Source organism: Pecten maximus, chromosome 16 (assembly GCF_902652985.1).
Source record: "Pecten maximus chromosome 16, xPecMax1.1, whole genome shotgun sequence".
NCBI lineage: Eukaryota > Metazoa > Mollusca > Bivalvia > Pectinida > Pectinidae > Pecten > Pecten maximus.
In genome coordinates this window covers 15,693,306-15,719,237 of record NC_047030.1, presented here as the reverse complement: position 1 = coordinate 15,719,237, position 25,932 = coordinate 15,693,306, and the positions used below count along the sequence as shown (strand labels likewise).

Genomic DNA, 25,932 nt, shown 5'->3' with positions numbered 1-25,932 from the left:
TGGAGTATCTGTTACACAAATCCAGACAGATAAGGTTCAAAATTAAAAGTTTCCAGTCCTAGTCATCCCAGAACTTCAGAATTAATTGTTAGAGATATTTCAAGCCCATGGAGCTTTTTGAAGCTTGCATGGTCAGTTGGTGGGTTTTCGAGGCAACATTTAATGGGCTTCTAAATAGGACTGCTTTCTGTCTTGTGGTTATGGCAGCAGCCATAAGAATTTTACCCGTTTTCTCCATGGCATGATTCCTAATAGGTGATCTAATCTGGGATCTCGGAGATCTCTTTTTTTTCTCTCTAAGATTTGTATTCTTCCTAATGTCTTCCTTGACACTGCCCGGCCTTGGAGTTATAGGTTTACCCATGTACGGCACCAAAGTAATTAAAAATGGTACTTGATACTCAGTACTGTAGTGGATGAATAAGGAACAATAACTGGCACATTCTGGTGACATTAAACAATTAAGGGAGATATCATTCTGATGTCAGTATGATGGACTGGGGAGATGTCATTCTGATGTTGGTATAATGGACCAGGGAGATGTCATTCTGATGTCAGTATGATGGACTGAGATGTCATTCTGATGTCAGTATAATGGACTGAAAAGTTATCATTCTGATGTCGGTATAATGGACTGGGGAGATGTCATTCTGATGTCGGTATAATGGACTGAGATGTCATTCTGATGTCAGTATAATGGACTGAGATGTCATTCTGATGTCAGTATAATGGACAAGGAAGATGTCATTCTGATGTCAGTATAATGGACCAGGGGAGATGTCATTCTGATATCAGTATAATGGACTGGGGAGATGTCATTCTAATGTCAGTATAATGGACAAGGAAGATGTCATTCTGATGTCAGTATAATGGACCAGGGGAGATATCATTCTGATGTCAGTATAATGGACCAGGGGAGATGTCATTCTGATGTCAATATAATGGACTCGGGAGATGTCATTCTGATGTCAGTATAATGGACTCGGGAGATGTCATTCTGATGTCAGTATAATGGACTCGGGAGATGTCATTCTGATGTCAGTATAATGGACTCGGGAGATGTCATTCTGATATCAGTATAATGGACTCGGGAGATGTCATTCTGATGTCAGTATAATGGACAAAGAAGATGCCATTCTGATGTCAGTATAATGAACTAAGATGTCATCCTGATGTCAGTATAATGGACAGGGGAGATGTCATCCTGATGTCAGTATAATTGACTGAGGAGATGTCATTCTGATGTCGGTATAATGGACCAGGGAGATGTCATTCTGATGTCAGTATAATGGACTGAGATGTCATTCTGATGTCAGTATAATGGACTCGGGGAGATGTCATTCTGATGTCAGTATAATGGACTGGGATGTTATTATGATGTCAGTATGATGGACCAGAGAGATGTCATTCTGATGTCGGTATAATGGACTGGGATGTCATTCTGATGTCAGTATAATGGACTCGGGAGATGTCATTCTGGTGTCAGTATAATGGACTCGGGAGATGTCATTCTGATGTCAATATAATGGACTCGGGAGATGTCATTCTGATGTCAGTATAATGGACAAGGAAGATGTCATTCTGATGTCAGTATAATGGACTGGGGAGATGTCATCCTGATGTCAGTATGATGGACTCGGGAGATGTCATTCTGATGTCAGTATAATGGACCAGGGAGATGTCGTTCTGTTGTCGGTATAATGGACTGGGGAGATGTCATTCTGATGTCAGTATAATGGACAAAGAAGATGCCATTCTGATGTCAGTATAATGAACTAAGATGTCATCCTGATGTCAGTATAATGGACAGGGGAGATGTCATCCTGATGTCAGTATAATTGACTGAGGAGATGTCATTCTGATGTCGGTATAATGGACCAGGGAGATGTCATTCTGATGTCTGTATAATGGACTGGGGAGATGTCATCCTGATGTCAGTATGATGGACTCGGGAGATGTCATTCTGATGTCAGTATAATGGACCAGGGAGATGTCGTTCTGTTGTCGGTATAATGGACTGGGGAGATGTCATTCTGATGTCAGTATAATGGACAAAGAAGATGCCATTCTGATGTCAGTATAATGAACTAAGATGTCATCCTGATGTCAGTATAATGGACAGGGGAGATGTCATCCTGATATCAGTATAATTGACTGAGGAGATGTCATTCTGATATCAGTATAATTGACTGAGGAGATGTCATTCTGATGTCAGTATAATGGACTGAGATGTCATTCTGATGTCAGTATAATGGACTGAGATGTCATTCTGATATCAGTATAATGACTGAAAAGTTATCATTCTGATGTCGGTATAATGGACTGGGGAGATGTCATTCTGATGTCAGTATAATGGACTGGGGAGATGTCATTCTGATATCAGTATAATGGACTAAGGAGATGTCATTCTGATGTCAGTATAATTGACTGAGGAGATGTCATTCTGATGTCAGTATGAAGGACTGAGATGTCATTCTGATGTCAGTATAATGGACTGGGGAGATGTCATTCTGATGTCAGTATAATGGACTAAGGAGATGTCATTCTGATGTCAGTATAATGGACAAAGAAGATGCCATTCAGATGTCAGTATAATGAACTAAGATGTCATCCTGATGTCAGTATAATTGACAGGGGAGATGTCATTCTGATGTCAATATAATGGACTGAAAAGTTATCATTCTGATATCAGTATAATGGACTGAAAAGTTATCATTCTGATATCAGTATAATGGACTGGGGAGATGTCATTCTGATATCAGTATAATGGACTGGGGAGATGTCATTCTGATGTCAATATAATGGACTGGGGAGATATCATTCTGATGTCAGTATAATGGACAAGAAAGATGTCATTCTGATGTCAGTATAACGGACCTAGATGGTTTCATGCCAATCAAGCAGGAACATCTTATCCTATTGAAGGAGACAAACCAGCACTTGGGGGACACCTTGAAACAGGGTTAGCTACTGACATCATGAGGAGGCTCGATTTATCCCTGAAGAGGGTCTTCAGTGTAGAGGTAATGATATCAGATCTGAGTATTTCTGATTATGGGGTTACATGTAAGGGGGGGGGGGGGGGAATTCAAGATAAAGTTTGTTTGTTAAAAAAATAAGTGACATACTCAGGAAGTTGTTGTGGTCTAATAGCACCGACTCTATTTATCCTACAATAACCCCAGAGTCCCAACACATGCATCCTGAGATTAGTTTATTATTGTTTAATATCAACAGTGAAGGTTATTTAAGGATGGCCTCCTGTGTGTAGGACACATCCTTGGATTCAAAGTCGGCAGTGGGTAGTGGGCTTTATACAGGATGATAAACATTTATAGCCTCAAACTTAAAGTCTGGGGTGGGCTTTATACAGGACAATGAAAAACATGCATAACCTCAAACCCAAAGTCTGGGCCTTTATACAGGATGAGAAACATTAATAACCTAAAACTCAATGTCTGTGGTGGGCTTTATACAGGATGATAAACATTTATAGCCTCAAACTTAAAGTCTGGGGTGGGCTTTATACTTGACAATGAAAAAACATTTACTGGTTAATCTTATGAACAGGAATATAGGTGAATTATTTACGAGGCATAGACTTATTTGCAATTATGAAAACCTCTTTAGACAGGACACTTTTATCACAATTACCTGTCTATAGGGATCACTTTTCTCACAAGAACTTCTGTAAGATCATCTGTTTCACTTTGCTATATTGGCTACCTTTACACAAAAGCATCTTTATACAGACCTCATATGATGATTATTGTTACATTGTATAAAGTAGAGCAAGTTCACATTAAGGTAGTATTTCTTTTCCTTTTCTGTTGTTGATAAATTAAATTCCTAGTTGTATCTCCCAGGTGTTGAATTTTTTCTTGGTAGCCAGAGCTAGGGACCGGTATATATCATTACCCTCAGGGCACTTTCTTACATCCACCATTCAAACCTAAAATGTATCCTGCATTTACGCACTGAAAGAATTTCCCGTTCTTTCAAGGTCTTTTTTTAAACAAATTTCAATTAAAGGAGTGAAAAATTGTTCCAGAGCTAACAATATTAAGATGTCGTTTGACTTGATAATTGTGACAAATATTGCACTTTAATACCAGAAATGCCCTCAGCATTATCCTTTTATCTCAGCTGGCTATGTGAGGAAGAGTAAAAATCAGCCAGCAGAATTTAGGGTGAGGGAGTAATTGTACGGAAAGAGGTAAAGACTTCCTGGCCATTGTTAAAACACACAGCAGATCCAGAAGGTTCCTCTGAGCTGTCTGCATATCACCCCTTCTAATGAAACACACATACCATGGTACATTATATAAAAAAAACAGTAGTTCCACAAATGATGTTGTAAAGAGTTGTTAGAAAACATGATATCTAAATACATGATACATGATACATTGGATAGTGAAATTTTCTGTGGAGGAAAATGGTTAAGAATGATCATTTGTGCCAAACACCCCCTCCCCCCACCTCCCCTCCAACCCCAATAATACCCCATATACACTTTAGCTGTCTTTTTGAGTCTTTTTCATCCATCTAATAGATGGACTTTTAAATGCAGTGTTAATTACATTTATTGAGTATTGTGGAGAGAAAAAATAGATATATTTCAAATAATTCTTAAAATGAAATATTGATATACCTGGATTATATACTGATATCAGTATAAATGCTGTTAGGGGTTGATAACCGTGACTAAATTGTCGAAATGTTTTCCCATTGTTGATGAACACCTGTCTCCTAGAAAACCACACACCTGTTGATTGACTATCTGACCTGATTAAATGTTTTTCTGTCAGTTTTTTAACTGAATGGTAACATAATCATTTAAGACTTAAAACTCTGCGTAAATAACCAGCCATTAACATGTAGACGTTTGATACTTTTTATTTGATATGTCTGGTTAGCTTAACCCTGTATGACCAGTAATTCAATTTTATATATTTTCAAATATGTTGAAATTCAAACTAAATGTAATGAATGTATATTTGGAGAAGTAGCAAAAGGAGCAGGAGTACTCTGTTTAGAAGGAAATTGTTATAATTACTTTGGTTGAGAGATTTTGTAGTCTCCATTATGCTGACCAATAACAAACAGCTCCTGAGTAGACTGTCTCATGTGCATAAAAAGGCTGATTGTTTAATTAGAATTGTTTAAGGTCTTAGTTTATCATTAATTAAGATAATTGTCAAATTTAAAGAAGGGAATGTCAATAAAGAGAAAGAAATCAATTAGAGGAGGATTCATTGATATCATTACATTGTGCCCGAGGCAAAACCTGAAATAGTTCTCCAGATGGTTAATTAGTCTACCCAGGTGTCAGTCAAATTAACATTTCCGTTATTTTCCTTATCTTTCAGGAACTATTTGAGACCATTATTAGGTGTAGATGTACAGTTATTTCTGTCTGAAGAAAATGCTAAGCTTAAACACAACATCAATGAAAAAGAAACTTTTTTATATATGTACATTTTTTAAGATAGAGCAATGCTCTAGTTGATATTTAAGTATTTTTATATCTGTTATAATGATTATAAGAAAAATATTGAGAATATAGATTTTCTTTTAATTAGATAGAAATTTCATCAGCTGAATCACAGTCTTGATATAAATTTCAATACAACATAAATAAAAAAAAGAAAGTATAAATTATTGAAAGTAGATCTATTTAGTTATTATTAAAAACAAAATCATGAAATAGAAAATATTCATATCAAATGTTATATTAGTTGCATCATTTTTTTGATATACTATCTCATCTGTATTACTTAATCGTAGAATGAATGAAAACTGAGTGACCCGGGGCCTTGTATCAGTCGTTATCAAGCTAAAGTCACACCACGTACATGTATCATAGTCATACATCGACATTATCTTGAGGTGAGAGAATTTGTCCCGGCGGAGTTACGTCCCCTGGGAGAATTCTCTCAGATGTGTGTTGACGCTCGTGATAGGCAGTCGAGCTTGGGAGGTGCTCTCGTGTTGGGATGTAGCAAATGTGGAATTTATAATTAATTGTTCGAGAAATACGTTGTTATGGATTGGATTATTTAATGTTTGATGATAAAACACCATGTAAGGTAGGTAACAATTGTTGTCAGAGCGTTTACCACGCGGGTTTGAATGGGCTTGGATGTCGGTGCTGTCTGCTCGCTCAGATTGAATCCGTGCGTTCATCTTGGTTTGGCTTGTGTAGTTGATAAATAGATAATATCCGCATTTACTGTGCAACCTGAGGTCCTTTAAGACATTGTTATATATTATTGATACTATTCCCGGTACAATCATTACCAGAAGACGTTGATTGTAAACAATAAATAGACTAGATGGGACACAAGCCACTAGTCTTAGCCGAAACCGTCGTTGTAACAGCAGGCCTGCTGTAGTAGCCTGTTCTTACTTTCCGACGGGGTCTTTTCTATCACACTGTGGTACGAGTTATCTGTTACAGAACACACAGACTCACTGTTTGTTTCGTCTAGATAATGCGATGTTCTGGAGTTTTTTGTTGTTAAAAAAATCCTCCTACAGTGAGAAGGATATTTGGTGTGTACACAAGCTGTCTGCCAGGTGTACACGTTTATCTGAAATTGTATACAGTGCTGTAATCTATTGTATTGTGGATAGGCCTACACGTACATGTCAAATCTTACAAATCATGGATTTCAAAATTTCTAAACCAAGTCTGAAGAGAGCTAGATTCTGAAAAAAAATGAGTAGACCGATTACACTTCAAAAAAGGATGTTTACAAATTAAACATAGATAGGCCTAATTCTAGTACTTAAATACACAATACATATTTTGAGACTGTCCAATGCATTGGTATTGATCAATTCACAATTACAAGAACTAACAATTATCAAGACTTGTGCATAGTGTACATATGTGTATACAGTATTGATTGAGGAAATCCAAATGGCACTCCTGATCTCCTATAGCTACATGCAGTTGTGCTGTTACGTATAAATAATGTGAAATGTCAGACTCATTCTCAACTGTTCAGGAGTTCTTTACTCTATTGCTGTTTCAAGATACTGAGTGTGAAAACAATGACTCTCCTAAGTCTATTCACAAAGGTTAGTAACCGTGACCAGAGACCACAGACAGACACTGGGGTCCGCACCTAAAAATCTGTACATGTTTGATCAATGGTGACAAATTAAAACTGTTTTCGGAATTAAACTGACAGTGTGTTTTGATTATGTAGCAACCTATATGTAACTATACCATTGATCAAAATTTGTTTTGATCATTTAAGTCAGTTGCCCATATTAATTCATGTGATAGTGCTTTTTAATACTGGGTCAAGATAATAGCAAGTTAGGGTTTGTTATGCTTCAAAATTGAATTGTATAAAAGTCATCAAGCATACCATTAATCATGATTTGTTCAATGCAGAAAAAAAGGAAAAGAAAACCCAAAACGTAAACTGCAGGGAAAAACACAAACTATTTGTAAATGTTAATGTAGTGTGTTTGTTATTAAAATTCCAGAACCTGAAAATGATATTGCTAACTGATACTTCAGCAGTTCTGTTCAATATTCAGATATATGATCAGTCCATTAATGTTGATATTTGTAAAACACACCAGAAACATCCCCCTCAGCCATATCAGTCTATTGCAGTTAAAATGCCATCAGATAGATATTTCCTACATTGAGTGACAGTCTCAATCATTACTTTGTTCCACATGCGGGCACTGAAGTGTCAAGATTTTTATCTGCTCATATTTTCCTCTATAATCTGATAAGTTTATATATCGGTGACAGGTTTATATAATCATGTAATTAATGTATCTGTATTGTTCACAAGCTGTTAAATCAAAATTTCAAATTACTTAATAAAAACTATTAAAACAATTTATTTTGAACCACAAGATTGTGAGTACATGTTAATATTCATCTAGAAAAGGCCAAATTATTGCCATCTGCTGTACCAAAATATCTGGACACTAAATTTAAAGTATAACAGATTTCATGTTGTACTCACATGACCATGTTAAGAGTCATCTAGAAAATGCTAAATTGTTGCCATCTGTTGCACCAAAATATCTGGACACTAAATTTAAATAAGTATAATCGTATAAAGTATAACACTAGATTTCATGTTGTACTTATACTCACAGGTACGCATGTTAACAGTCATCTAGAAAATGCCAAATTGTTGCCATCTGTTGCACCAAAATAGCTGAACAAATTAAAATTATAAAATATCATGTTGTACAGCTACTCAGTATACTTATACATGTTAACAATCATCTAGAAAATGCCAAATCGTTGCCATCTGTCTCAAAATCTATTACAATACATTGTACCTGTGTATTTATAGAGGGTGTTTGCTCAGGCTTGGTTTTTCGTGGCCAGAAATAGAAACATAACAGGGCAGCTGTGGTTCAGCTTGACATGCATTTGATGTACGAGTGTTGGTTTTGTGGAATTTGTGGCCATTAACATAAACATTTCATTGTCACACCAGGCCTTCGTTGTATCCAGAATCATGAAGCTTATAATTATGATGAAATATTTATAATGGGGATCAGTTTCATTTTCAAGTAATATTGTGAGAGAGATAATGGCTACAAAATCAATTATTCCTTATACATATCAACCAGTATCAAGCATGTAAAATATGTCCAGAAATCCATGCCTAGAAACAAGGCCACCATGACTAGAAGTAATGAAATTCAATAAAAAAATTATATATTCAATTGCCACTAATGGATGCGGTAGTCAGGTGGCACAGTTAGGGTACTGTAACACATTTGCCTTTCTCTAGTCTTATAGTTAGCCAGGCAGCTGAGGTTCGATTCCCTGATCGAATGTAAAAAGCTAGGGGTTAACTGCCTGACCATGTACATGATTTATAAGTTGATATAAATATAACTTGTTTAATAATTGTTGTGAAATAAATTATTTTTACATTTTGAGTCAGAAGCTTTGTGTTAAAGTCCCTTGGAATAATTTGATTTTTTTTTTTTATTTTCCATTTTCAGGCTACAGTGGGTTAGGACGAGATGGCCCCACGCGTGAGCCTGAAGTTAGTGGTACTGCTGATGATAGGGGTACCGTTCCTCATCACCATGTACCACTGGGGCCAGTGTGATCTCAACAGGCTGGATGACGACTTCAGGTAAATCAGAGGGATCTATGAAAACTCTAGTTCTCAGCAGGGCAAGAACTGAAATTTCAACATCACTGTGCCTTTGGTTCTGATCAAAGTTTGTGTTCAGATGTCAAAGGTCTTGACCGTCATGATCAGATCTTGGTTTTTTTCTTTCTCTGGTGCTGAAAATCAAGTCAAGATAGATTATTGTACCTTGAACTTACACAAACAAAAGCTTATGATTGTTGAGTTATTGTCAAAATGAATTTAATCAATGTTTCTGACTACAGGATATGGGATCTGTACAATCTTTGTTTCTAGTTTATCTCTAGTATGTATAGGGTAATTTGATTACAGTTTGGATATAAGTTCTATTCGGTCGGTTACGTTTTGGGTGGAAGTTATGTTCATTCAGTTAAGTCTTTGGTAGAAGTTTCAGTCAGTAAAGTCTTGGGTAGATGTTCTATCAGGTCGGTTAAGTTTTGGGTAGAAGTCCTATCCGGTCGGTAAAGTTTTGGGTAGAAGTCCTATCCAGTTGGTAAGATCAGGTTTCTGATGTTGCTAAAATGTATTTATGGTAGCATTGTTGATTGTTCATGCTACATTGTGTATCATATCACAGGTGATCTATGAATGCCAGACGTCCTTCGGCACCGTCATAATAAACATATCATATGTACATACATTACCTAGTCTATAATTTACATTAAGTATTTACACACATCGTTGGATAGTTTTTTATGCTGAAGTCATGACCTATCATTATCAGCAGCCATCTTGGATAGTCAGATTCCAGGTATGTACGCTAAGGAATGTTAGCTCCCAAAATCAAATGTTATCGACTGGGTTTACTGAAAGTAAGTGATGCTCATGATGTATGTGCATTAACACATGTGGCATATCAGAACAGGTAATATACTGTAAACTTTGATTTACTTCAGTGTGTTGGCTGTTCGGTAATCCATAGAAACCTTTCAGCCCATAGCATTGGGGGGTGAGATGGCAGTCTCAACCCAAAGGGGAACATTCTTATATGTTGCCAAGCACAAGACTTTCTCATTTTCGAGGGAGTAAATTGTTTTTCTCTGACACTGTTTTCCCTCTTTCAAATCTAAAAATAAAGATGTTGCATCAGTGCAAGACAATGTTGATGTGACATAATAGAATTGTCAACGCAACATCATGGAGTAGTTGCTATATATGTATGACGTATTGTTGAGAGTGTGCAAAGAGCGTATAAATGGCTTGTCTCAACCCTAGAGTGTTGTATTGTAAAGAAATCTCGCATCAGTAAAACTGCAGATATCCCTAGGCCTGTCCAGGGTAATAGAAAATAATTTCTTTTGACTGAAAACTGAAATTTTATGCACACCAATGAAATTACAAACATAAATTGAAAATCATGCATTTAAATGGTTACTGTACATGATTTTCAACAGATCATTTATATATAATATATAGACATATACATATGATGAATTTCCCATTTCAAAAGAAAGTTGAGAAAAAAAAAGAGAAAAGAATATGTACGTTTGTATATATATGCGAATTCAAAAACACAAGAAGAATAACTTGCCAATTTCAATTTATTTTCCACAGGGAGGGGCAGTATCGAGGGCCAGTTGATAAGTTTGACTCGTCCGCTCGGATTCCGCACAGGGATGTAAATGCGATTGGCCAACCAGCAGAGGAGGGTCCCCTCCCATATAAGGAGATCGAGTGTGTAGTGAATGGTGACTATTCCATCAAAGGTCGACTGGAGGACAAGGAGGTGTATCTGCCCTTCACATTTGTACAGAGATACTTTGAGGTAACCATAAAGTAGAAGCCTAAACACTGTAATGATCAATTAGTTTATCATAATCAATAGGAGATAAAAAAATGTCCAGCTGGGAGTTTGTACTGTAATTGTTTAGTCTTCAATTAGAGAAAGTCTGTCCACAGATGGTTAACAGAACTGTTTTTAGAACTGCAAACTGCAGTCTCATAGACAGAACAGATCTTAATTCAACAATCAGATCAATACATACAATCCATGAGTAATACCAGATTATATACAGATGATTAAAAAGGAAGTAGCACTGGCATAGTTAACATGTAGATCTCAAATGAAATGTTAATTTGCATGATAATATGGAGAAAAGCACATAGTCTTTTCAATAATTTCATATTCGTTGTACAAAATGATTCGGAGTGTTATAGTATTTGGTAGACATGAGAATTTTCAGATAAAATTCTGATTTCAGACTTTTTCTCGTGTTGGCTATAATGTTAATGTTAATACATTACAAATGGGGATTTCAGACCTTATCACATTCAGCTGCTCTCATCCCTGATTTGGATACTGAGTATAGTATCTAGGAATATACTTAATATCTTTCAGTAAGAAAAAAATAACATTCTAAGACATAATATTAAATTTGTCGCCTTTAGATTGTTTATCGCACAGTACACATACGTGTTCTTCCCTAGGAACGTTTTACCATTTTCTGTTTGCGATTGGAATCTCTTTAAGCCCATTAATCCTGACTTGGTAATTGAAGAACTGGTTGGTGTGTGTTGTTATTCCAGGCAATTAGAACAATTAAGGTTAAATGCCTGGCGTTATTAAGGCAAGCACATGACAGGAGAACACTACATACTATAGCTTCTCAAACCCAACAGCTTTTTGTATCGGAGGTTTTGTCTTGTTCTTCATATCTATCGAGCACTAAACTGGTGTGCCAGGTTTGTGGTTCAATGCAATTAAAAGAAGAAATTTTGATCAATATCAACTGAAATTCATCAGCTGTTAGATCTAAATGGAAATGGATTTTTCTTTTACAATATCTTTTCCTTATGAACAGTACCATTTTATCTTTTCGCAATAACTGTATGAACACATGCTAGTTCTGCAGTAAGTACTCATTACAGAGTTGATGTGTCGTACAGAACGGAGAAAAAAGGGTACAGATGGGAGAAAGGGTGAAGATAGGAGGAAACGGGGTACAGATAGGAGGAAGGGGGTACAGAAAGGAGGAGGAAGGGGGTACAGAAAGGAGGAGGATGGGGTACAGATAGGAGGAAGGGGGTACAGAAAGGAGGAGGAAGGGGGTACAGATAGGAGGAAGGGGGTACAGAAAGGAGGAGGAAGGGGGTACAGATAGGAGGAAGGGGTACAGATAGGAGGAAGGGGTGTAGATGGGAGAAAGGGTGAAGATAGGAGGAGGGGGTACAGATAGGAGGAGGGGGTACAGATAGGAGGAAGGGGGTACAGATAGAGAAGGGGTACAGATGAGAAGGGTACAGATGAGGAAGGGTAAGTATAGGAGGAAGGGGTACAGATAGGAGGAGGGGGGTACAGAAAGGAGGAGGAAGGGGTACAGATAGGAGGAAGGGGCCGGGTACAGATAGGAGGAAGGGGTACAGATAGGAGGAAGGGGTACAGATAGGAGGAAGGGGGTACAGATAGGAGGAAGGGGGTACAGATAGGGAGGGTACAGATAGGAGGAGGGGTACAGATAGGAGGAAGGGGTACAGATAGGAGGAAGGGAGTACAGATAGGAGGAAGGGAGTACAGATAGGAGGAAGGGAGTACAGATAGGAGGAGGGGGTACAGATAGGAGGAAGGGAGTACAGATAGGAGGAACGGGATACAGATAGGAGAAGGCTGGGTACAGATAGGAGGAAGGGGTACAGATAGGAGGAGGCCGGGTACAGATAGGAGGAAGGGGTACAGATAGGAGGAAGGGGTACAGATAGGAGGAAATGGGGTACAGATAGGAGGAAGGGGGTACAGATAGGAGGAAGGGTTACAGATAGGAGGAAGGGGTACAGATAGGAGGAAGGGAGTACAGATAGGAGGAAGGGGAGTACAGATAGGAGGAAGGGGTACAGATAGGAGGAAGGGAGTACAGATAGGAGGAAGAGGTTTAGATAGGAGGAAGGGAGTACAGATAGGAGGAAGAGAGTACAGATAGGAGGAAGGGAGTACAGATAGGAGGAAGGGGTACAGATAGGAGGAAGGGGTACAGATAGGAGGAGGGGTACAGATAGGAGGAAGGGAGTACAGATAGGAGGAAGGGGTACATATAGGAGGAGGGGGTACATATAGGAGGAAGGGAGTACAGATAGGAGGAAGGGAGTACAGATAGGAGGAAGGGGGTACAGATAGGAGGAAGGGAGTACAGATAGGAGGATGGGGTACAGATAGGAGGAAGGAAGTACAGATAGGAGGAAGGAAGTACAGATAGGAGGAAGGAAGTACAGATAGGAGGAACGGGATACAGATAGGAGGAAGGTGTACAGATAGGAGGAAGGGGGTACAGATAGGAGGAAGGGGGTACAGATAGGAGGAAGGGAGTACAGATAGGAGGAAGGGAGTACAGATAGGAGGAAGGGGGTACAGATAGGAGGAAGGGAGTACAGATAGGAGGAAGGGGTACAGATAGGAGGAAGGGAGTACAGATAGGAGGAAGGGGTACAGATAGGAGGAAGGGAGTACAGATAGGAGGAAGGGGGTATAGATAGGAAGGGGGTACAGATAGGAGGAAGGGGGTACAGATAGGAACGGCATACAGATAGGAGGAAGGGTCCCAGGTGTCGCTTAATTATAACCATCTCACCAAGTTTGGATGTTTTTTTTTCATTTTCAAAGATAATTCAGATAAAATTATTCATGATACTTTGCCTCAGTCAACAGATAAAAACTTAAGCACAGCTGGAATTTATTAAGAATATCCTATTATTGGAGTTGAAAGTGAGTGTAAGGAAAGATAACTCTTCGTTATTGCTTATCAAAATGTAGTAGTGCCGGTTAAAGGGAGGTAACATATTCTCTAGTATTGTCAAATATTAAATTAAGTGTACAATTTTGATTTAAATCTTTGTTTTTTAATTACATTCCATAGTTGAAAGGTTCAAATTCATTAAAAATGTTCAGACAGTATCCTTGTTTTGGCCTTTCATGAAAAAACAAGTCCAGAATGATGATTTGTTTTCCTAAAACATTTTTCATCTGCAAATAAGAGATGCAAATATATTATCAATTTCTGTGGCTATATTTTACATGTGATGAAATAAGATATCAACAGTTCTGTTTTATCATTGTGATAAATAAACAATGTCATTTGACTTTATCTAATGTACAGGTTTATGGGTCCATTAACTCGTACGATGGCTACGACCGATTTGAATTACAACACAGTTACTCCCAGATCCATCCGCCGAGAGACAGCTACTCACCAGATGGTGTATTTATGTCCTTTGAGTTCTACAATGTGGAGGACAGGAGACGTGTCAAGTGTATCAGTGGGGTTGAGGGTAAGTCTACAATGTGGAGGACAGGAGACGTGTCAAGTGTATCAGTGGGGTTGAGGGTAAGTCTACAATGTGGAGGACAGGAGACGTGTCAAATGTATCAGTGGGGTTGAGGGTAAGTCTACAATATAGAGGACAGGAGACGTGTCAAATGTATCGGTGGGGTTGAGGGTAAGTCTACAATGTGGAGGACAGGAGACGTGTCAAATGTATCGATGGGGTTGAGGGTAAGTCTACAATGTGGAGGACAGGAGACGTGTCAAATGTATCGGTGGGGTTGAGGGTAAGTCTACGATGTGGAGGACAGGAGACGTGTCAAATGTATCGATGGGGTTGAGGGTAAGTCTACAATGTGGAGGACAGGAGACGTGTCAAATGTATCGGTGGGATTGAGGGTAAGTCTACCATGTGGAGGACAGGAGACGTGTCAAATGTATCAGTGGGGTTGAGGGTAAGTCTACAATGTGGAGGACAGGAGACGTGTCAAATGTATCGGTGGGGTTGAGGGTAAGTCTACAATGTGGAGGACAGGAGACGTGTTGAGTGTATCAGTGGGGTTGAGGGTAAGTCTACAATGTGGAGGACAGGAGACCTGTCAAATGTATCGGTGGGGTTGAGGGTAAGTCTACAATGTGGAGGACAGGAGACGTGTTGAGTGTATCAGTGGGGTTGAGGGTAAGTCTACAATGTGGAGGACAGGAGACCTGTCAAATGTATCGGTGGGGTTGAGGGTAAGTCTACAATGTGGAGGACAGGAGACGTGTCAAATGTATCAGTGGGGTTGAGGGTAAGTCTACAATGTGGAGGACAGGAGACGTGTCAAATGTATCAGTGGGGTTGAGGGTAAGTCTACAATGTGGAGGACAGGAGACGTGTCAAATGTATCGGTGGGGTTGAGGGTAAGTCTACAATGTGGAGGACAGGAGACGTGTCAAATGTATCAGTGGGGTTGAGGGTAAGTCTACAATGTGGAGGACAGGAGACGTGTCAAATGTATCAGTGGGGTTGAGGGTAAGTCTACAGACGAGAAAGAGTGACAGTAAGAGTAACTGTAAGAGTATCAAGCATGAGAATAGATAGAGAACTCAGATGGTTTCATATTTCAGAGTTCTCTCTGCATAAACATTTTCCCACAATATTTATTCGCTTTCTTCAATTTCACAACTTTTTAGTGTACAGATATAATGAAAATATACAGTTCACAACAGTAAAATTACGTCAGGAAATTCAAATTGATAACCTTTGAATCAACAACATATATAGTGCATATAATGCATGAAAATAATGAGAACATAAATGTATACATACATGTCAGGATGTGTTTACAAATGTAATGATGTGAAATAGAAATGGGTAAAGAATGTAGCTAACTAAATAGAAATTGGTAAAGAATGTAGCGACTAAATAGAAATTGGTAAAGAATGTAACTAACTAAATAGAAATTGGTAAAGAATGTAGCTAACTAAATAGAAATTGGTAAAGAATGAAGCTAACTAAATAGAGATTGGTAAAGAATGTAGCTAACTTATAGAAATTATTAAAGAATGTAGCTAACTAAATAGAAATTAGTAAAGAATGTAGCGACTAAATAGAGATTGGTAAAGGCCATAGTGTTAGGGCTTAAGAGACGTTTGGTTGGATTACGAAGATGAATGAGATATTTTACCATGCAAGCACTAACAAGAATTGTGTATGTGTTGTAGGTGTACCTGTATCTGTCCAGTGGAACCACAACGGCCACTTCTACCCGATACAGATCGCCCAGTATGGTTTGAGTCACTACAGTAAACAATTAATGGAGCCGAGTCCACAACGTGTGATATTGGAGGATGGTGAGGGTGGAGACCTAAACACCTGGCTACTTCCCGACCGCCGATCACAGATTGCTATCAAGACTGACCACAACAACGAGGAAAACAACCTTATAGAGTTTGACACCCCAGGTATCCACACAATCCAGTTTTACCTGTTTAATTATCTGTAGTACCGGAGATCAGTTTGTATGCATGCCCATACAGGCTGTTTCCACTAACTAAAACGAGTTGTTTCCTTAAAATGAAGATAAAAATAAAGAATATCTTCTCAATTTTCATTAAAATCATAAAATTTCTTAATATCGGGATTCATGCAGGCACATACAAGTACAGGTAGAAAATAACACCCATATTTTTAAGGCTGTGATTTGTTTCTTTAAATTTCCTGAGATAATAATTGTTGGAACATATGTCACTGGTAATATGAATGTGTTGTGTAGTAATGTAACATGAAAGATAGAGGGAAAAACGGTCATTTTAGAGCCTTATTTTAATCTGATAACATTTGGATATTAAAACAGCTTCAACTATAAATTAATTGTTTTCATTAGGATTCTTGTAAACTCTTTGAGATTAGATTTTATTAAAAAACAATAAATTCCTCATGGACAGTCCTGTCAGTTCACAACCAACAGTAATGCTTATTCTGAGAATGAAATTTTACTTAAAAACCCGCAATAAATTCCTCATGAACAGTCCTGACGGTCCACAACAAACTGTAATGTAAACATTGATGCCTTGATTTCTTGTTTAGTAATGCTTGATGACATGACTGATAATCTGTTTCTAATGTGAGAAATGTTGTTCTTTTGTAGACCTTCTTAAAAATCCAGGGATCACAATATCGGTCGAGGATCATAACCTCAGCACGCTGTCTCTGGATGTAAAATTTATCAACAATGGCAGTGTTACTGTACTCCTACGCACCAACGAGGGCAACCTTTTCCGTATCCATTATGTTTTGAGCAACACAACTATGACCTTGGAAGACCGTGACCTCTATTATGGAATTGGTTCATTAAAGAAAGGAAAGTGGACGCATTTGACACGTAAAGTGCTTATTGATTATGACAAAGGTCAAATTTTAAAAATTGCCAAAAGCAAACGAGGCAAAGTGAAACTAACACCTGCTAAAATTGTGGCCGTGTGTTTTCGCGGCCATGGTTTTGTAGACAATATTACGTTATCATCAGAGGCCCATTTAGACCATTTTTTCGATGCAGCAAATTATCTTGTGAATTATCAGGATACCAGAGGTGGTTGGCCTATACAGGTGACTCGTAAAATAATTCCAGGTAAACTGGAGCTAAAGCCGGGCTGGTACTCTGCTATGGGGCAAGGCCAGGCAATTTCCTTACTTGTTCGAGCCTATAGTGTTACCAAAGACAACAAGTACTTAGAAAGTGCTGCAAAGGCTCTCGCCATCTTCGAAATTCCAAGCTCCGAAGGAGGAGTGTTACAAAAATTTGCAAATACCTATGACTGGTATGAGGAGTATCCAACAACACCAGGAACTTTTGTATTGAATGGATTTATCTATTCTCTTATTGGATTGTATGATTTGAAGGTTGTGTCTTCTGGTCAGACAGCAGAACATGCTGCCAAGTTATATAACGCCGGCATGCGGACGTTAAAAAACATGTTACTTATGTATGATAGTGGTACAGGAACATTTTACGACCTGAAACATATTTCTCTGGGTGTGGCCCCTAATAGGGCACGCTGGGACTACCATACAGTTCACATCAATCAACTTCTTTTACTTAGTCTCATTGACGACGACCCACTTTTCCAAACAACAGCCCAGCGATGGATGGGCTACCTCAAGGGGAAACTCTCACCTCATAACTAATGTTAATGATGATAATAATGTGGGAATTTGTTTCTTAATTTGATTCAAGGAAATATTAAACAGATTTGATATTTGGAGGATGTCATTTGATATACACATAAAAAAAAAGTCATCTAGTTATACATTGTATAAGTCAAATGTTATATCTGTTAAAGGAAAAATGTATTTGTTAAAAAAGGATTTATATACATGTTAAAAATGTATATCTTTTAATGAAACGACTGAAAATGATTTATGTTTACCAAAGAATGTCAGTTTAAGTAATCCATATAAATCATGTATTTCAAAAGCTAACAATAACAAATTGAAAATCTTAATTCATAAGGGGTATTTGAATGCTGGAATATATTTGATTAGATATTGACACAGAGAAATGAGTGAAGACTCCAAGTGTTGATGTGATAACTTCCATGGATATTGAACTTAAAGACTTTATAATAAAAGTCTAAAATAGTTTTAAATTTTTGTTACATTAGCAATTTGTTGATTCTAATTATTTGCAATATTGATGTGTATATTATATTTGAACTCTGTTCAGTGTTATTGAATATTTGTCGCTGAATCAAAACTAAGAATCGTCCCAATTCAAGCTCATCAACGTAATTATATCTACACTGGAAATTGTTCATTTTTCTCTTGGCGTTTTTTTTTTTTTTCTTCATTTTCACACTTTTTTTTAAACATATTTGTTGAGATATTGCTATGTTTTGCAGTTCAACTAAAAAAGTGCACTCGCTGACTGAAAATAGACACTTAAGTTTAAAACTATGATATGCATGGTTAAGGATTGGTTGTGTATTCATATATACAAGTGTATAAGGAATATGAAACATAAGTGTTATTGAGGACTTTTTAAAGAGGTCATAAAAATCCAAATAAGTTAGATTGTCCCTAGCTAAAACTATGATATGCATGGTTAAGGATTGGTTGTGTATTCATATATACAAGTGTATAAGGAATATGAAACATAAGTGTTATTGAGGACTTTTTAAAGAGGTCATAAAAATCCAAATAAGTTAGATTGTCCCTAGCTATACCTATGGCCTAAGTCGGTAACACAGCTATAAGCTGTTTTTCCACATTGTCTTTCTAAATATATACTGAAAGTTCCACTGTCAAGCAGTTGTTATGAAAATGCAAAATGTGTTGTTAAGCTTATAATTATTATGATTATCTACATTTCAAGCACCTTGAAAATGTAACCATGTTCTCTGATTTTTTCCTTGATACTGCCAAATTAAGTTTCAGTGGACAAAATTTCCACGCATGCTTTAAAATTGTTTCAATTTTCATTTGCTGTTGTCAAAAAGATGCCTTGTATGCATCGCTACTTTTCATTTTTGGTGCTATATGTTTTAATCTGTGTCAGCTATAGCAATATATTGACAAACTGGATTAATTTATATATATCTTGTTTATATATCAAATCTACAAAGGAATGGTAAATGTAGTATTCAGTTTCCTATATGATTATATCAACCTCTTAGTTATCTGTTTATGTTGTCTTAAAAGTAGGAGTTTTAATCTGAATTGTAGGGCAGTTATATATTAACCCATAAAATAGTTCCATGAGTTGTAATAAACCTACCTTTATTTTGGTCTAACAGTATTCATGGCCCTGAATACTTGTCCTAGATTTAAAAAGTTTGAAGGAAAATGTGCTGGAGAGGGGTAGATATTGGACAATGGAGAAATATTTCAGGTTTCCGAAATCTAGGGCAGAATTTTTTGATAGCTTGTAATATCTTGAGCCAGTTTTGGCAGTCTGAAGTCTAATTATATAAGCTACACTTTATTACTTCAGCATAAAGGTTACTTCCCTTTGATCTGTATGTTACTTATGTGAATTACAGGTGTAGTGATCATGATTTCACATTTTTAAAGGAAAAATGGCAATAGTTTCTTAGATTTTTGAATTGTAATTTCATACCATTAAAAAAAATGAATTTGCATTTATATAGATATTTTTAGATGGTTGGGTGGTCTGGATGTAGATACCGGTATATGCGTACCCTGTAAATTTTAACCAAGCAAAACAAAATAACACATATGAAATGAAAAACCGTAGTTATGAAATTTTTACTGGACTGTGACTTATGAGTTATAACATATGTAGTCATTTTACAAATTAGAAAACATTGTATGTAACATTCAGTCTTTTTTGTTTAATCAATATTTTTTTTATCTTTTGACAATGACAAAACCATTTTATATTGTTTAAAGCAGAAAGGATTTTGAAATAAATGAAATGATTACTATCATTAGATGTAAATTTTTTCTGTTTACAAAGATTGTACTTACCTTGAATATATCCTAAGTTGACATTTTACAACATATCCTTAAATAGAAACTAGGATTTGTATTATCAGAAAACTTTTAAAGAAACCCTAATAGACACTTTTAGTCTACAAGTCAGTTTTTAATGAGGTTATAAAAACTTTCAGAATTCCAGAATTTTCCAAAATATTTTTTTTTATAAAGAAAAAAAAGAGTATTTTTAAGGTGTAAAATTGCATAAAATGCATGTAAGTATATTACCTATCATACTCAAGTAACAAGGTACTATGTACGAGGGCTTATAGAAGCCAAATATCTGTGATGGCTGTAGTTATATGTGGTTGTGATTTATATATTTAATATTGATATGTGTCAGCTTTCAGTTTTTAAATCCTGTGCTGACATATTGATAAATCAATCATGTGGAGTTTAGTAAGCGAGTTTATTTTTTGTGTGATAGAAAGGTTTGAAATCAGATGTGTGTGATGTAAAGTCATAATATAACATGGTTATAGAGAGTTGTGAGCCGATTGTGTATATGAGTCCTACATGTAACATTGGTCATTTTTGATGTCTGGTCTACTCCATATTTGTTTTCATTAATCATATATGTTCATGTGTTTGCTTCAGATATTATGTTATTACAATATAATTATGACAATCTTTTGGATAAATACTGGTGTAAAGTGGTGTTTATAAACATACAGTTTATGTCAATATATATATATACATTTATCTTCACAACACTTTAAATACAACATTGTCAGACAGTGATACAACCATCTAATATAGTGATGTACATACAAAATTGTCAGACAGTGATACAACCATCTAATACAGTGATGTACATACAACATTGTCAGACATTGATACAACCATCTAATATAGTGATGTACCAGCTGCAGCATTGTCACATGTTGCTGTAATATAACATTATTGTACTAACATTGTACATAATACAATTGTACAATATTGTAACACAGCAACCATACAACATTGTTTGAGCCACTGTGACACATTGTTTAAAAACATTGTACATTGTTATACAATAAAAGATGGTTAAAACACATTGTAATACAATATTGCATCTCAACAATCATACAACATTGTTATAAACATTGTAATACAATCACATACAACCTTCTGATACAGTAATGTTGCACAGCATTGTCACATGATATTATGATACAACATTTTGATAAACTACAAACAAATCAACAATATAACCATTCTATGTATTGTGATATTACGACTTGTTACATGTGTAATAGGTGAGGTTTATATATTACGACTTGTTACATGTGTAACAGGTGAGGTTTATATATTACGACTTGTTACATGTGTAACAGGCGAGGTTTATATATTACGACTTGTTACATGTGTAACAGGTGAGGTTTATATATTACGACTTGTTACATGTGTAACAGGCGGGGTTTATATATTACGACTTGTTACATGTGTAACAGGCGGGGTTTATATATTACGACTTGTTACATGTGTAATAGGTGAGGTTTATATATTACGACTTGTTACATGTGTAATAGGTGAGGTTTATATATTACGACTTGTTCCATGTGTAATAGGCGAGGTTTATATATTACGACTTGTTCCATGTGTAATAGGTGAGGTTTATATATTACGACTTGTTACATGCGTAACAGGCGAGGTTTATATATTACGACTTGTCACGTGTGTAACAGGCGAGGTTTATATATTACGACTTGTTACATGCGTAACAGGTGAGGTTTATATATTACGACTTGTTACAGTGTACATGTGTAACAGGTGAGGTTTATATGTTACGACTTGTTACATGTGTAACAGGCGAGGTATATATATTATGACTTGTTACATGTGTAACAGGCGAGGTTTATATATTACGACTTGTTACATGCATAACAGGCGAGGTTTATATATTACGACTTGTTACATGTGTAACAGGTGAGGTTTATATATTACGACTTGTTACATGTGTAATAGGTGAGGTTTATATATTACGACTTGTTACATGCGTAACAGGCGAGGTTTATATATTACGACTTGTTACATGTGTAACAGGTGAGGTTTATATATTACGACTTGTTACATGTGTAATAGGTGAGGTTTATATATTACGACTTGTTACATGCGTAACAGGCGAGGTTTATATATTACGACTTGTTACATGTGTAATAGGTGATGAGGTTTATATATTACGACTTGTTACATGTGTAATAGGTGAGGTTTATATGAAAACAAGGAAACTTTATATACAACGTAGGTTTCATGTTATACATACAGAATATAGACAATTCTCACCTGTTACATATATGTGATACCTGTACAAAATCTGTTCCAGAATCATTCCAATTTTGTTGCTTTACATGGTCAATATTTATAAAATTGCATAATAATCAGTTGTCCGTGTACGTTATAAATGTGTATACCTTGTGGAGTTTACAGGTTAATATAAGTATCTTATAAAACATAGTGGAAAATCTAGCTGATGATTCGAAATGGTCAGGTCAAATAACAGTATGAAGAATTGTCTCATGTAATTGAAACAGTTTTGGAATTGTAAATATTATGTTAATTTGGTAGAATTTCTTAAAATGGGAAAATATATTTTCAATATTCCTTAACTGGTACTGGAGAACCATATGTTTGAGATTTTTTTATAATCAAATTGTTATATTTCAAATCAGTTTTAGTAAATCCATTTTGAAGAGGTTGTGATATATATTTTCTATATGAATTCTGCTTGTGAGCAATAACTGCACATATACTGTACATGTCAGGCCCCTCATATGTATTTTGCTAATGTGAACTTTTGAAAATAAACCAGCTGATCAGTATAAACCATTAGATAACTGTGAACATTGTGGTCCCTCGGTATAAGTTCACCAAGCATGTATATGTGTGTTCTACCAGATACGACTGGATTCCTGTAGGATTTTTTTGGATTTTATAGTAAATTAACTAATTTGTTAAAACCAAATAATAAAACCATTGCAAAAGCGAGTGGAATCGCTTTTAACTCGGGTAAGATTGAGACCTTTTTTTGACAATTTTCTGAATTATGTACTAGAGATGTTTTTGTATGTTTGTTGTTGTAGGCATTGATAATCATTATTAGGGATTATTTCCCCAGGGTTCACGACCACCTGTCCCCTTGATGGTTTGGTTAAACTGTCTTGCTGTAAATGTGCATTTTCCCTATCAACTTGCTCAAGGATCATGAAACGATCTTAAGTCTAAAACTGTGTTACATTTTGATGTAATCACAAATAATTTATTGAAATGTATCTTTTACAAGATTGGTTTACAAAATATTGATAGATGAAGTTTAAGATTGATTCATAATCCCAGGGTCAGGTGTCTGGATCCAATACATTCTGGGTATATTGAAAAATTGTGAAATATTTTTCTTAATTCTGCATTTCAACATCAGATTTGTGTTCAAAACAGGAAAAAAAACCACTTTATCATTAGGGTGGATTATTTTGTTTCATGGTATATTTTTAAAAAATTGTTTGATAAAATATATACACCGTAGTGTAACAGCAAATTTTCAGAAATAAGATTGTGTTTTGTATGATTAGTTTTTCCAATTAAACCTTAGTTTAAGAGTTCAATGGACTTGTGACAAAATCATGGAAAACCAGATTAGAAAATATTCACATATTCCTCATGTTATTTACACCACCATTTGAAGTGGGTGAATGTTTTTTAAAGGCTGTACAAAATAAATGTAAATAATTACTGTGTAACTTGTTATGATGTACTCATGTTTTGTGATGCAATATCATGATATATTTTGTCAAAAGTTGATGAAATTCTGACTGTGTATGTGTGCTTCATACAGTGTTGTAATATCTGGTGTTGTACATGTGTGAAGGCTGAAATTTGGAAAAGTGCATGTGTGAAACTGAGGAAGTGGATGGTTTATTTGTACGAGAGATCAAATGTATATGATTGGTTGAGATCATTTGGCATACATGTAGAATCTGCTAATGTATTTAAACCAGATTCACTGATTTCAATAACGGAAGGAAATTTTTTAGAATAAAAATTTCTAATGCCAGTAATGGTGTTCCAGATTATTGTGAATATACAATACATATCAATTATCTAGTTAGAGAAACATTTTTCTCATTAAATGTAATGGCGACCCAAAAATTCCTGTTTATATTGTTATTATACTGAAACAAAAACAGAAAAAAAACCAGCTGAATATTCAAATCCAAGTGTTTTGTACTAAAGACAACCTAGTGTACGAGACATGGTTGTTTACAGACTTTATTGTCCTGTGAACAGCCAGGGTCCTTTTGACGTGTAATTTGATGATTTTGGCTTCTGCTTGGAAATACTGCCCTAGGTAGGAATCCGACCTCAAATCAATACTGTGTATAGTTTGGCCAGTATTACACCATAATTACATTGTATTGATTACATTTAATCTTGTATACTAATGATTACAGTGACTTAATGAGAAATGAAACAAGTTATACTGTACATGTACATCTGCTGTGTATTATTGTATGTACGTGTGAAAGAGTTCATGAGGAGTGGTTTTGTATGATGTGTCGAGTCCTAAAGCATGGTGGTGTTGAATGTCCCGTATGAATGTTAATCATCGCTATATGGATCTCGTGGAGATTATGAATAACAAATATGAAAAATGCAAACAAATAACTGGAAAAAAATCAATAAAACATAATTCCAAAAATTCTGTGATTTGTCATTCTTATGAGAAAATCTGTCATTTGTGCATTTTATACAGGCTTTAAAATAGTCCAAACAATTTTTTTTTCTTCAGCATAGTAGGGTCTCCCTGCAGTTTGATGCCTCCTGCAGTGTCGGTTTGTGTTCCTTGGAAATCTGTCTGCTGCCGTGGTTTTGACCTTGGACAAAATACATTACCCTAATTGCTCTGGGGAGCATGCAATGGGTTTCATGTATCTTGTAAAGTGAGGAAGCCACCAGCTACTACAACGATACACTGTGTTAAAACGACTCTGGCTGTTCACAGGCGATTAACCTAACAACAAATCAATATCTTGCATTTAGGCAAGTTGAAGACCCAGCTCATCTTTCAAGTTAATAAAGTATTTCTTGTTAAGCTGTGTAATCAGCCATGAGCATCAGTAATCAGTAATATATAAAAGCTACTTCTCATGAACAGCTTGTCAAATTCAACCAAGATTCCTCAATGTCTTTGAATTTAGTCATGTTAACAGTGAATGGATAATGTAACAGGTTCAAAACTTTAAATTGTCTTTTTTAAAGAGTTGTGTTCTCAGAAATATTAATGCAGTTCAATAAACCCATATACATAATGTAGCCGATAAAAACTGACAATGTAGAATACAATATATGAGTGTATTTGTTATTCAAGAATGTGGAATGGTACTATTGAGATGATACTCATGAGATATTCACAATGGGCAAAACAATATGAAGAATTAGACTGAAATTGTTCATTGGGAAATCTTGAATTGTATAGAGTTTGAAAAGGGACAAGATATAGAAATTAGACACACCATTGACCCTCACACATTCTGATACCGACTTCTTGTCATGCACTGGCTAACCATTG

General features: G+C 36.0%; 1 protein-coding gene across 4 annotated transcripts in view; it reads left to right on the top strand.

The window, feature by feature from the left end:
- LOC117344629 (D-glucuronyl C5-epimerase-like) overlaps window positions 1-25,062 on the top strand; it is a 35,334-nt gene extending 10,272 nt beyond the window's left edge. Inside the window, exons 1-7 of one of the 4 annotated variants that reach the window (XR_004536234.1) lie at window positions 5,956-6,089; window positions 9,004-9,140; window positions 10,713-10,923; window positions 14,243-14,414; window positions 16,115-16,354; window positions 17,041-21,625; window positions 21,665-25,062. Coding sequence is in view for 2 of the 4 variants with exons in the window: in XM_033907456.1 (XP_033763347.1) it covers window positions 9,025-9,140; window positions 10,713-10,923; window positions 14,243-14,414; window positions 16,115-16,354; window positions 17,041-18,077 (1,776 nt within the window). In the remaining 2 variants the exon portion in view is untranslated. Of the gene's footprint in view, window positions 1-5,955; window positions 6,090-9,003; window positions 9,141-10,712; window positions 10,924-14,242; window positions 14,415-16,114; window positions 16,355-17,040 lie in introns of those variants that run through there. The other 3 variants (XR_004536233.1, XM_033907455.1, XM_033907456.1) reach the window with 3 other exon arrangements.
- Window positions 25,063-25,932: the final 870 nt, after the last annotated feature.